Here is a 13,958-nt window from a genome sequence, read left to right on the forward strand (position 1 = left end):
CCTGGGAAGTGAACCAGGGACCTTCTTGATTTGAGGCAACAGCTTTAACCCCTGCGCCACCGTCAGAATGACTCAATTAAAAGCCATTTTGTCGTGTTTCTTGCTTAGATAATTAAAAGGCAATAATGTAAGGCATGTTTTGTTATTCTGAAATGACAGTGAAGTGTCAAAGAAAAGTTCTGTGTCTTTTAGCTGAAACTAGAAAGGACTAAAGCAGGCTAATATTGGACTGGTGCTGTGTTCTTAATGACTTTAAGCTAGCAACAACTCTGACAGCAAGGGCTGTAGTCTGTCTGTTAACAGCTTTTTCACACATTAACAAACTTATTAACCACATTCCAACACAAGTATGTGATGTCAGTTTATGACATCTCCAGTCATAAGATGGGACTCGTTGTCCAGCTTGAAAGAGGGAGCCTGAACACACCCTTGTGTAAATTTTTGCATCTTTTTTAATAAATGTCCTACATTATCTATATATCTTGCTTATTATTTTGGCTGGGCTGCCAGTAACAGTTTTTAATATTCAAAGCTTTTGAATCCCTACTGACCCAGTCTTTCCTGTTCATTTATAAGGAGAGTTTTCCCCCAGAAAGGGGCGAGGTGGCATAGTTTGGGCAAAGTACCTGGATGAGTTGCTCTGGTCTATAGATGAGTGTTTTTATAAACTGGGAATTTTCTGCTTATTTAAGTCAGCGTTTAAGTTCACTTAAAAGTAAGTATTCACCACATTGTTTCCATATTAATTCAGTTTGTATGGCAGAGTTGATACTAGACTTCCGTTGCTCTTTAAAAGACACATATTATGCAAAAATGACTTTTTCAGGCTTTTCTAACAAAAATAAGTGCCCTTGGCCCTTCCACAGTTCCCTCAAGTACCAGAACCCCCCATCCCCCCACCACCTTTCAGAAAATGTGTGCTGAAAAAGCTGTTCCCAGATCTTCCCCTCATGATGTCATGTGGTGAGTTAGCCCTGCCCCCAGGTTCAGATGGCCCTCCCTGCTTGGAAGAAAGTCCCGCCTCCTCTCCTGATCCTCCTCCTTTTAGCTGCCAGCTGAGAGGAGGATCAGGACAGCCCAATAATACCCAACTGCAGCCGCAAGTACCGTACAAACCACGCCCCCTACAAAACACACCTACTTTTGCTATTTGCTTAGTTTAAGGTTAACTTAAATAAGTTGAGATAGGCCTTAATTAGCTTTAGGTTAGGTTTAGCATTTAAATTCCACTGGTTGGATTTAGGGGTAGCTCATTAGGGTATTTGTATATTTCAATTAATGAGCTTCCTGGGGTTAGGTTTAGCATTTAAATTCCACTGGTTAGGGTTACAATTAATTTATTGAATGGATCGATGGGGCATGGCTTTTAGGGGCATATTTGGTAGCCGCTGCGGCTGCAGCTAGACCCTTCTTGGAGAGCCACATCTATTTCCTGAGAAGGGCGGAGTCAGACAGCTCATTAACATTTAAAGCCACAGACACAGAAACAGCTGGTTCTGAGCAGGACTGAAACAGAGAGGTTTTTAGACATGCAGAATCAAATACTGGAGTGTTTTTTCAGCCACAAACTTCACAGGCATGCTTTTGGGACCTCTGAGACCAATACAAAAATGTCTTTAAGGGGTGAAATATGTGACCTTCAAATTCAGAAGAAATGACAAAATACTGTTCTTTGCTGTAAGTTTCTTTTTTTTCAATCAAGGCTTCAGTTTTGTAGTTTTTAGAAAAGGAAGACATGCATCAGGTAAATAAACTGTCCTAATGACTAACACAGCAGTAAAATTTAAAACTCCTCTGAGTTACCAACAGCATGCAGACTTTCTCTTCCATGTTTGATTATGACCAACAATCAAAGAGCACTGACATTTTTTCTGTGATTAACACTTTAATGAAAATACACAGGTCACCCATGGAGAACAAACAAGCTTTAACAGAATAATATCCATCAAGAGTTCAGCATCACTCTCCCTGTACAGTGGAGTATCTGATAAACACAAGCCGTGGTAAGAGAACCTCTACCTGCCATTTACGTTGAAGAAGAAATCTTAACCGTTGATTATTTCAAAATGTATCATGTAATCAGAGAGCATCCTGGTGCGGGTCGAACCAAGAACATTTCAGAGACTAACAGCATAAAGGTTAATTCCATGTCATGTGTGTTGAGTGTTACACTTGAAGAAGAAAAAACCTAAGCCATAACTCTATAGCCACTTCAGCAGCACCTTCAAACCATTCCTACTTAACAGAGTCGAGCAGAAAATGAGCCAGAGAGACTGCAGCAGAGCGAAAATGGGCTTTAACAGGATCAAATGATTTACAGGTATGAGAGTCCCATTAAAGTGTGCTAATTGTTTCCACACCATTAGTGACGGTTATCTAATGAAGGATATTTAACCAGGCGCTGTACTATATCACACAGGGTTTGAAAGAGAGAAGCAGTGGACCCCAGTCTGTGCCCTTTCCACCTGCTCCACCTCAGCGGCAGCAGATCACCAGGTCACTTCTTACCTAAAAGACAACATATAATTCACCAATATTTACAACAAGAGATTTAAAGACCATCATAAGCATACACTTTATACAAAGAAGGCACAAAGAATGATTACTTGGTGGGGAATTCAATTCCAAGCAAGCCCAAGATGTATACATTTAAAACAATGTAAAATATAACAGATCTAAAAAAAAAAACAAAGACTTTTACAGCAGGTATGATGATTCTGCTTCACAGATCAGATTTTTGAACAAGCAGTGAGATTATATACAACCATTTTGAAGTATGTGAGCCATGTGCACACAATGATTTGGACAAAAAAGCAACATTTTTGATGCATTTTAGCTTTTAAATCACATGACATCTGGCTTTGCATTGTTTACCACAGCAATTGTTTATGCAAAATCCATTTTTAGAAGATCATTTCCATGCAAGCATGGCTTCACAGAGGGCTTTTTGACAAGTTAACAGTTTAAAAATTTGCATAAAAATGTCCTTGAAGTGTGATCCGCTCTGCCCTCCTCTATGAGAACTATGAGAACAAAAGCAATGCAAACTAAAGACTAGAGAGCTAGCTTTTTGAGATCCTCCCTGATGCATACTAATGCAAAAGTTTGTGAAATTTCACCAACAGGAACTTAAAGCATCGTTATGCCTGAAACAGTAAGACAATTTGTGTGAACACATCGTCAGCCAGGTCCAGGATCAGCTTCCTCCTCAGTTTTTCAGTTGCTTCCCTCTTCAAGTTCCTTTTTCAAGCTGCAATGATGTAAAGAATATTATTTTTTAGAAGGCACCAACTTTATATGTTACATTAAAAAATCTGTTTGTAATGAGATGCTTCACTCACCTCTTCAGGTAGGCATGCACGTTGTCATAGCCGTGATATTTAGCCAGGTAAACCAACACTCCCGTGGCACAGCGACCGTCTCTTGCCCGACAGAAGCTGCAGTTACAGATCCCTCTGCATGGCGGACACTGCCACTCCTAAAAAAAAAAAAAAAAAAAAAAAAAAGAGAGAGGAAAATGAGAACCATCCTGCACATGTACATGATCATTTCTGAGTTTTAAATTTAAATGCACTTACCGGATCCAGCAGAGCGTCTCGGACCTCCTCTCCGTAGCGATTACGGAGACAGGGGCCGCAGAACTGACCTCTCACACCGAAACACTCTGGATTACGGCAGTTGGTTTTGGTGTCAATGGTTTTCTGGCGGCACTGGTGACAAGTGGAGCCCTAGAAAAACCAGGCATGTTTAAAGTCAACCCATGGTATAAAAAACTCAGCTACTCAGGTGGTTTCTTTTTGGACCTACAGTGGAGCTGTTGTAGACTTTCTCTCGAACGTTTACGCAGATCCTCTGCAGCTCGGTCTCTGTGATCTCCTCCACGGGTCGTACAACATGAGGGATAGCCTTTGAGCCAGTGAAGGTACGACGACGAGGCTGTAATAAGGTAAACAAATTTTGTCAGAAAAATGTTTTTGCCTTTTCTGTGTCAGAGGAGTTTCACGAAAAATGGAAAATCAGACTTACTGGTTCATCGACTTCCTCGTAGTAGCGGCTCCTGCGAACCAGGCTGAATTTATCCTCAGGCTCCTCCTCTGGAGTCGGGCTAGGGGGTCCATCAACCAAGGTGCGAGATCTGGTGTGGACTCTGGACAGCCGCTCTGGGTTCTTCCTGCGTTCTCCTGGCGTTCCCATGGAGCGCCGAGGTGCCAAACGAGGCTGAAGATCAAATCAGACCGATTAATACTGAGCTGACAGCTCTTTACAGTTAGGATACTTGAGATGACAGATTCTTTAGTTTAAATTACCGTGGTGGAAGCAGACATGGCTGATCTTCTTGGGAAGAGACCCGGGACCTTGTTAAGCTCAGCCATAAGTTTTGCAAGCTAGAAATAAATAATGGATAAATGAGTGAATATTAGATATTTAGATTTCTGAGAGTACAAACTGCTCTGATTTATTAACAAAGCTGGTCCTACCATTTCTTTGTTCTCTTTAATATTCAAGGCTCTCTTGTGCATGAAGTTCTCCTCGTCATCCTCAGAGTCTGGGTCCTTGGCTTTAATCTGTGGCAGTGGTTCAGATGCAGGCCTCTTCTTGCCTGTCTTTTTAGTAGGAAACGGCATGGCCACCTTCAAGGTGTTAGACCTGCGGCCACGCTTTGGTGGTCCAGCATCTACTTTCTGAAATAAAATAATTCATGCTTAAATTAACATTCATGTACACTCCGATAGTCTTAAATCTTTTACAGTCACATTTAAGTCTCAGCTGTACCATGGCTTTCATCTGCTTGTTGATCATGCTCTCAAATCCAGTGCACGTGTCCTCCTCTGATGATGTCTCAAACACCTTCGGCTTCTCCGACATCCTTCTCGTTGGTCTCAACCTGCTTTTCTAAAGAGAGAAAAAATAATGTTGACTTTCAGATTGGTCTACCAAGACATTGCATGTTTACCACCTATTAATAGAAGTGCTGGACTTTAATGGTTACCGTATTTGCGAAGCCTCCATCAGAGCCGAAGCTATCACAGCTGTCATCAGAGGACGAGGAGGATGTTTCCATGGGAACCAGGGGGACGCTGCGGAAGCTCCTTAGGCTCATCCTGGTGGACTGAGGCTGGGATGCCAGTGTCTGTAAAAGGAAACGAGTGGGTTTATCAAACAGGTAGGTCCAAAAGGCTAAGAACTCGATAATGATTATAACCAGTAAGTAAATGTGGTTGTATTGTTAGGCCTTAACTGCTTCACAAACACTTTAAGTTATCTTACTTTCATTTTTAATGAGGCTAGAGCTTTATCAAGTATTTGAGACCAGCAAACACAAACTTAAAAAAAAAAAAACAAAGAAAATGTAAGAATCGAACGACTGTATGGGTGGATTAATCATTACAAGAAATAAAATCGACCGGACCTCGTGTTTAGGGTCTCAAAGTAGACCAGCTTACGGGACACACCCCTATCCACGATTTAAGCCAAATGTGGGCGACACATCCATAAAGTTTAAATACCACTACTGTGGTTTTCTGCATTACTGAGAGGATTTTACTGGTACTGAATTTAAAAAAAAAAAACGTTATTTCCCTTTCCTTGTCAAACTTATTGTGAAATGAAGAAGGTTCAATTCTGTGCGTTTACATTACTTCGAAATATGCATTTATCGTGTATTAAGCTAATCCTGCAATGCAGTTTTTGGTAACAATGAGCACTCTTAGTGCAGAAAGAAACTTATCTTAACTGGAAAAAGTGGCCCAGAATCGGTATTTGTTAGCAAAAAAAAAAGGTTAAAATAAAACAATGTTATTTTCTAATGCATCATATTTTATATTTTTTCACTTACCTTGGAGCGTGTGGAGGGCATTTTTCTTTAAAATCGTCCGAAATGCGCTGAGACCCACGAACAGAAGTTGCACTAGATCTGCAATGGACAAAGCAGGACCTGCAGCTAAGTCAGACTCTGTTCATCTCCCGCGCCACCCGAAGGTCCTTCAAGCCACATAAAATATATTAATCAGGTTTTAACAAAATAGCGCAGTTTATTTGAAAAGAGCTGATCAAATCGAAACAGTAACTAACTACGACTACTATCAATTGTTTTGAATATTTATTTGAAAAACAAGACAACGTTTATTTAGTTAATTTTAAGGCCGCGGAGTGAATGAAAGCGGTAGATCTTCCAGGAAGTCTGTCGTGGCGCGAACTTTTTATTTAGGAATTTGCATGCAAGGCGGGTAAATGAGGTTTTTTTTCATTCATCCATCTATATAGGTCAAATGTACGTATTTCTTGTCAAGTCAAGCTGTAATTAAAAAAAAATATTTTAATATGACAGTTATGGAATATATATAACGTGAAGACTAAATCGACTCTGTCTTATGTACACTGAGTTAAACATTATTTAGGTTAATACATTGATTAAAACTATTAGACTTATTAGCAATGGGAATTTTCATGAAATGGCATTAAATAAAGTTGCAACACAGGGAAAAGTACGGTAGTATATATCAAAAGAATGGCAATAAATTGTAAAAAGGGTAAAGTTGTGTGTTTTTTCTGTACAACAGGAAGTTAAAGTGAAACAATGTTGAAGACAATGGCGGGTGGGGCTCACCACATCAAATAAACCTTTGCACCTAAAGATTTATATGACTTTTGGTAACCAGTAGTATCAGCAGCGTGTGTCCTATTTCTGTGTGAAAAACAATGCAGAGAAAGACAAAGAGACCATTCAGAAAAACATCTCTACACAATCTTGGATAGGGGTGTTAAAACATTTATTTCTTTAGAAACTGTGCTGAAATAGTTATTTTATGTAACCACTGCCATTTGATTTTGATGGGAAAAGGGAGTTGAAGAAGGCTGACAGAAAAGTCTGTTATGACAATAATAACAGTAATAAATAATTTTCCTGAAGGTAGCCAGTTTAAAAAAAAAAAACCTAGGTCATACGTATATACATAATAGGTTTCAGTGATTCTTTAAAAAGCAGTTCATTAAAAAGCATGAACACATAATTTAGGGGTAAAACCTCTCAGTGCATTACATGTCTAGCACGGCCCACATTAAGATCTTCCTCCAGCACCACGCCCCCCTCTTCCTCCTCTCCTCGGTCGACCTCTGACTTGTTTATTGTCCTGACGTGGTACTCTTTTCTGCCGCTCCACTTTGATCCACCCTCCATCGTTGGCTTTGCCCTCCTCTTTCTCCTCACTGGGGCTTCCTGTCACAGACAGTATACCTGGTATCATTGTGGGCCGGTTTTGTGAGGGGACACTGTAGCTGTTAGACCGTGGCCTTCCCGGCGGTCGTGAAGTTTTGCTGCTTTTATTATAAATAGAGCTACCTCTTGTATTAGTCCATGCCTGACCCCTCCCCTGTCCCCCTCCCACAGTTAACCTGTTCCCAAAATAGGGGTTCCTGCCGTGGTTATTCACTGCCCCAGCACTGAGGGGGCGCTCTCGTTCCCGCTCTGAGGTGCTCTCTGATGTCGTGCTGGATGGGCTGCTGCCCTTTGATCCAAGGTGAAGTGGGGAGAGTTTGGCAGACAGGCTGGTGGTGGGAGAGGAGCTGCGTGAGTCGATCCAGGGAGATGAATGGACACGGCTGGGAGAGCGACGCAAAGCTCCAGCATAGGAATAGTTCTGGCTCTCATGTGCAGACAGGAACTGAGGCAGAGTGCGGGCATCTGAGCTGCTGAAGGCAGCCAGAGGAGGAGTGGCCTGCTGGGATTTCTCGTTCATTATCTGCTTTAGCTTTACACTGTACATCCATGAGGGATCAATGTCTAAATAAGAGGATATATACAGAGGGTCAATACAAAAGTATGGAGTACCACATACATTTACTATGTCAAAATTGAAAAAGTCAAAATTTCATGCCATCAAATACTTCAAAAAGTTACCACAGTTAGCTCTGTCTCTGGGATTCCAGTCAATGTTAGTTAGCGCTGTTTCAATCACCAGCTCCACAGTCTTGATCTCATCTTGTCCCCCTGCTAGACTCCACGTCATTGTAGAGCTGTGTCTAGTAGACTTTGGTGACTTAACATCATTCTGAAGAGTCAAATTAGAACTGGATTTTACAAAATGTTTTTGGGATAGGGCTGCCGTAGAATCAAACATACCAATACCTAATAACACAACAACAAAGATGGAAGTCATAGGAACACTAAATGTTTTTTTTTAATTCACAAAGATTTCAGGGAAACTCCAGACCATGGTTGCTGAAATGATACAATATGCATTTGTACCGCGCCCAGGCCCCCCCGTGCTGGGGCTGTGAAGCGTTCCGCACTCAAGCACGTAACAAATGCACTCATACTGGTCAAACATACTGGACTTGAGGCTCAAACAGGCCCAGGCACGGTACGGATGGCCTAGTGTGAGTGCGACCTAAATAAAACTAAAATTAACAAAAAAATCCCAAGATAATATAACCTTGGTTGTGACTTTACCTGAAAAACCTGGGTGGAGATCTGTTCTCTAGTTTTGCAAATAAGTAAAGATCATAAAAAGATCACTTTACAACTCCTCAGTACCTACTCAGTTAATAGGGTTGTTTTAATCTGCTAATAAACAATAAACATTACCCTGACAGCTACTGTTATCAGTACTCCTATAAGGCATATTTGCACAAAGCACTTTAAGTTTATCTGTTTATTCTGTCTTGCTTGACTGCATTCGCCACTTCTACTCTGTTTTTAGGACTGTATTGTCTTTATTTTGTCATGTCTTTTGTTGTATGTTGGACTGTATGTTGAGCTACGCCTATGACAATTTTCTATCACGACAGACAATAGAGCGGTGCAGCCGTGACGTAATTTTGTAGGCAATCAAAAAGTTAGCGTTGCATGGGTTCCCTCGGCGTCGAGCCTATGGGGTTTTTAAATGGGTTTTTGGATTACTGCTGAAAATAAGATCTGTGTCCAATAAAAGTTTATGAAACTTACACATTTTGTTCATAAAGATAAGCTTCATAAATTGATAATATAAGCATCATATCTGGTTTGTTAATCTGACGAAAGTAAAAATCCAACGTCATGCTATATTGAACTACAACACAGTCAACTGAATTTAGCGTAATCACCTGAGGATACAAGTGAGCGGCAGGCTCAGTTGCCGCGCTTCAGATGATGACGTATAGTCTTCTCCACTAACGCTGTAGTCCTTGCTAGCTGTCTTTTAGCAACCCCCTTTATTAAGATATGAAAAGATACACAATTCAAAGGTGGGGCATGTTTCAGACGTATTTTATGTTGTAGGATAAATGTTAAACTCTTGCGCTTGTGTTCACCACAGACCTTATTTCAGGCATTTAATCAAAAACTAATTCAAAAATCCTATAGACTTTCAGGCGAGGGAGCCGGAAGTGCTAAAATACTAGCTGTTTTAGGACTCATTCCTGCACCTCTCTATAAAGTTTTCTGAATCTGAATTTATTATCACCTTACGGGGTCTTTAATGTTGTCTTCTGTATTTACAATGTAAAACACTTTGGATCAACTGTGTTGTGTTATAAATGCTATATAAATAAAGTTGATTTGATCATGTCATTACTATAAGCCATAAATCTACCTTTAATGAATTCCTTCTCATAATATTGATAAGAGCAATTTAAATTGCTCTTAAAATTTAAAAACCTGTAATTAATTGGAATTTTTTTTAAAATCCATTTACAGCATTAATTTTAAAATTACTCAATATAAGTTGTCTAGCACTTCTATTTTTGTTTTCTTTTTTGCTTGCTGCAGCTTTGGTTAGCAATATGATTGAAGAATCTACATTTTGTTTTTTAAGCTTTGGTGCTTTTTCAGTAAGATAATGGAGACTGGGTGGTTCAAATAAACATGGCATCAAAACTTGATACAAAGTATTAAAATGTTGTTCACCTTACTTTGTGGCAGCCTTTGATACATTTTTAAATTCACATTTACAGCGTCTAAACCTTTTCAGCCCATGACCCCCAAAATAAAGGTGCCAGAGACTGGGGACCCCCACTGTACCTGAAGGTGGTTGAACACAGCCATGCACATTCAAGAATACTCATGTACAGACAAGGCCGTCCATAAGGGGGTATAAAGGGGAGAGGTTTATGGAGCCCAGCCAAACTGGGGGACCATGGAGGTCAGCAAAATCATGGTCTGTGTTAAGCTGTGATATCCTTATCTTGTATTTAACCTGGAAAAATAACCACTCTTATCAATGAAACAAATCTCTTTTTTAAATCATTTGTGTAGTATATAGCCTTCTTAGAAATGTAAATCTATTTCGTTAAAAAAAAAAAAAAAAAAGTATTAAAAATGGAAAAAAGAGGCTAAAAATGGCAAAAAAAGGTGGAAAAGGAATTGAATTTGGATCTTAAAAGTAGCAGAGATAGGTTGGAAGTGGCAAAAATTATATAAGAATGGCGAAAAAGGCCAAAAAAAGGGCAAAAAGGGGTTACAGTGGCAAAAATGGGCATAAATAGTGGTAAAAGGGAATGAAAAAGTGGCTGAAAAGGCTTTAAATTGGCAAAAATTGATCAAGATCTGGTGAAATGGGAAGAAAAATGGTGCTGAGAAAAAAAAAATGCAGATATTGGCAGAAATTGGTCAAACTGGCAAAAATGGGCATATCAGATAATAAAATGTGTTTAAAATGGGAAAAACTGGGCATAAAAAGTGGTAAAATGGGGTTAATAATGGCAATAACAGGGGCAACATTTGGCTTATGTGGCAAGAATTGGTTTAGAAGTGGCAAAAACAGGCAAAAATAAAGTGGTGGAAAGGGTTTAAATTGGCAAAAATAAGTGCTAATGGCAAAAATGTGTTAAAATTTGTGGGAAAAAAAAATGATGAAAACTAGGCAAAATTTTGCAACATTGGTGTAAAGTTGCAGCAGTGGAATTCAAAAGATATTCTACGTTTTTTTAGGGAATCTGGAGACCCCCTCTTAGTGTCTCATGACCCCCAATGGGGTCCCAACCCCAAGGTTGAGAACCACTGGTCTTAAGAACCACTGCTGAGTTTACAAACCTCATAGTTTACTGTGTAGTCAACTCGCTGATTCTGTGCCATTCCAACTATCCATTTGTCCATCACAAAAGGTGGCTGCATTGCAATAATAAAAAAGGCCAAATTAAACAGACATTCTTAAGTAAAACAAGCCAAAATAGATCAAATTAAGCAAAAACAAATTATTGAACTAGATCTGTAAGTGTTTCTGTCGTCACCTTTGTCATCCGCAGGGTTTCCACATCCGGTCTATTGGCGTTGAAGATGACATCCTTGATATAGGTGACGGCGACGTCGTCTCCATCCAGCTCCAAGTACATTTTCCATTTGCAGTCCTTGAAAAATAAGGCATGGTGAGATAATGAAGGCCTGGTCTGGTACACTCTGAAACAACACCTGTTTATATGGAAAAGTTCTGAGAGTGGAGAAGTTGGCCACACTTGTAAATACACCAACAGCACAACCTAGAGGAAGTTTGATGGTAGTGGTGAGTTTGGCCTCAAAGCCTCACTCTGCTTGGAAGGAAAGAAATGAAGGCATTAATATATTAATAGATTATACAGGTAGTTAAAATATTTTAATATCTGAAAGATTTAATAGAATCAGTCCTCCATTATTAAATAGAAAAATCTAAAAACTTGTACAAATGAGAATCAAAATGTTAGAAAAAAAACAAAATAAATATTTCTATGTTTACATTTAAATTCTGGTCATGCTTTGATTTGAAATTTTTATGAAGGTTTTTCCTCCTCACTTGCTGCATGTGGGACACATCAAGTCCTCACTAGGAGTCACAAATCAGAATGATCCCCTTGCCCTCCTCTCCTGCATACTGAATGCTGACGAAGCAGTAATGATTCTGCCGATCCCCAAACGGCGTCCACAAAACCACAGGTCACTGCTTAACCACCCGGGGTTCATGGCACGGGCCAATCCATTGTGTAGTGATCACAGAGAAAGACATCAGAGGAGTGGCACTAACACACTCGTCTGAGGAGCCCTCGCCCTCTCCTGCCTCGTCCCCGGGGGCTGGAAAAGGCTCAAAGGGGAAGCTTCAGCGAGCCTCTGGCTCAGAAACACACCAGTGGCCCCTGTGCCGGCGCTGGACGGTCGCACCGGGGCTCCCAGGTCCACGCTAGTCTAATCACTCCAGCAGAAACAATGTCTGGTAATGATGCCTAGGACCCGAGTGCGTCTAATGACAACTCATACATAATTCAGCACCTTTCACTTGGCTGCACGGTGATATCCTCATTAGTAGGGGACCCTCAGTGGCTGTCAGATGGTGGCCGCACAATCGCAGGCCCTCATTTTGTCTTTGAGAAGTGCAGCTGCTTCCATGACATCGCCAGCAAAGAGGGGCGAAGGGAAAAAAAAAATGCAGTGCGGGTTTGTTTTATTTAGTGCAAAAAAAACCTTCCAGTTTGTAAAAACAAGGCTGACACGGAACCTGACACCAGGCAGGGGAAAATAATTAGCTCTCATTTTCTCAGCCTCCTGTTTCCTTCTCCCTGCTGTGTTTTCTACCCACTAAACCACCACATGTCAGAAGAAATGGGAGGCAATTAGCAGGCTCGTTTCAGCCCTGCCGAACACACTGAAAGAGGACTATTTATGATGGGACAATGAACAGCTGAAAGATTAAATAACGTTTGCCTTTTAAAAAGAAAATGACTTCTGGCTAAATGGGCTATTTTTGATTAAATTCAAACAGCAAGTGAAGAGCCACCCTTTCTCCACAGTTTGAGACCCTAACAAAGGGCTGCAAGCGACTTGGATGTGGATGTGCTACATGGCTGGGAATGAAATGTTTATTTGTCTGGTTTTATACATGTCTAGTGATGCCTTCAATGATCAGTTTAACAGCCGTCACCATGAATCCTCAGAACAAACAGCTTCAGTACAAGGAGGCAGATTCAATAATGGCGAAAACATGATTCTGTGCATGCATCTAGGATGGTTCAATTATTAACAAACCTATTAAAAATGGTGACAAGTAAAGCCCTGGTCAGTGCAAGTACATTTATTTTTGATTGTGGGATTGTCCTTAACTTTTAGGTATACTTGTAGGGGGGAACTAATATCAAAATAGCAATACATCATTGTCCTGACTGGTGTGATACAATTATAGAATAACTGGTCCCAGTATTGATATTAAAAAACTATTTACATAGATTCGCTGCAAATTCGACCCCGCATGGCAGTACTCCATTCCTTCTCCAACAACTACATTTATTGTTATTATTAGTAGCAGCAGTGTAACTACTATAATTACCTCAAATCTTAAAGTGAATTTAAGAACACTGCATTGCTTATATAACCTTTATATATTCCATACAGCTCTCTCTTCACTGCCATTATTTTTGCTAATGCTAGTATTACAGTGATCATTGCTTCATCTGTTAACATCATTCTTCTATAATCAATACTAGAACAGGTACAATGAACCTAAAAGTAATACTACTTTACCGCTATATTCATTGATGTAGTTCTCTCTATTTCATTACCCTCCTAGCTGCTAATGCTAATTTTACATTGTTCTGTTTTCTACCTATCATGACTGTTGCTGCTAATTTTTCACATATTGTTACCATTATTAATAAAGTTAGAGCAATCTGACACATAACGGGTGATAAGTCTTTGGCCACAACTGCCATAAATTTGTCTTTCATTCGTTGTTTTGTTGTTTCTCTTTTCCCTCACCTCTTAAAGCTTTTCTCCCACCTACCCCTCAGTTTTTGTTGCCACTGTAATGGGGCTAAATGCTGCTAGTACTGTGCTCAAGGAGATCAATGCTAGGCATAGTCTTTATTATAATAGGGCATAGTCTTTATTATGATTCAAAACGTGATGTCACTGAAACCCATGAATATAAATGATTCATGCTGGTCTTTATTATTTTAGGGTATGGTCTTTATTTTATATTTATGATTTATGCTGGTCTTTGTTGTAATATGGTATAGTGTTTTTT

General features: G+C 39.9%; 2 protein-coding genes across 3 annotated transcripts in view; both read right to left on the reverse strand.

Moving 5' to 3' along the window:
• Positions 1-1,914: 1,914 nt before the first annotated feature.
• Positions 1,915-6,052, reverse strand: cdca7a (cell division cycle associated 7a). The gene is made up of 10 exons (XM_041806576.1): positions 5,837-6,052; positions 4,991-5,131; positions 4,774-4,893; positions 4,479-4,682; positions 4,308-4,385; positions 4,027-4,218; positions 3,808-3,936; positions 3,579-3,728; positions 3,342-3,478; positions 1,915-3,250 (listed from the first exon to the last, which is right to left on the reverse strand). The coding sequence occupies exons 1-10, from the start codon at positions 5,855-5,857 to the stop codon at positions 3,217-3,219; spliced, it is 1,206 nt and encodes a 401-aa protein (XP_041662510.1). The 5' UTR covers positions 5,858-6,052; the 3' UTR covers positions 1,915-3,216.
• A 701-nt stretch (positions 6,053-6,753) lies between these two features.
• zak (sterile alpha motif and leucine zipper containing kinase AZK) overlaps positions 6,754-13,958 on the reverse strand; it is a 38,058-nt gene continuing 30,853 nt past the window's right edge. For both annotated transcript variants that reach the window (XM_041807106.1, XM_041807108.1), the window contains 4 exons: positions 11,206-11,322; positions 11,009-11,083; positions 7,898-8,048; positions 6,754-7,780 (listed from right to left, as the gene is read on the reverse strand). In XM_041807106.1, coding sequence (XP_041663040.1) covers positions 7,059-7,780; positions 7,898-8,048; positions 11,009-11,083; positions 11,206-11,322 — 1,065 coding nt within the window. In that variant the 3' untranslated portion in view covers positions 6,754-7,058. The remainder of the gene's footprint in view (positions 7,781-7,897; positions 8,049-11,008; positions 11,084-11,205; positions 11,323-13,958) is intronic.

The sequence above is a fragment of the Cheilinus undulatus genome, linkage group 15 (assembly GCF_018320785.1).
Source record: "Cheilinus undulatus linkage group 15, ASM1832078v1, whole genome shotgun sequence".
NCBI lineage: Eukaryota > Metazoa > Chordata > Actinopteri > Labriformes > Labridae > Cheilinus > Cheilinus undulatus.

What these genes read in the sequence shown, in the direction of transcription:
- cdca7a (XM_041806576.1), bottom strand. Translation starts at nt 5,857, where the DNA reads ATGCCCTCCACACGCTCCAAG. An exon ending in ATGGAGGCTTCGCAAATACG is followed by an intron (nt 4,894 to 4,990) that starts GTAACCATTAAA and finishes TTCTCTCTTTAG; the next exon opens with AAAAGCAGGTTGAGACCAAC. An exon ending in GAGACGCTCTGCTGGATCCG is followed by an intron (nt 3,479 to 3,578) that starts GTAAGTGCATTT and finishes TTTTTTTTTTAG; the next exon opens with GAGTGGCAGTGTCCGCCATG.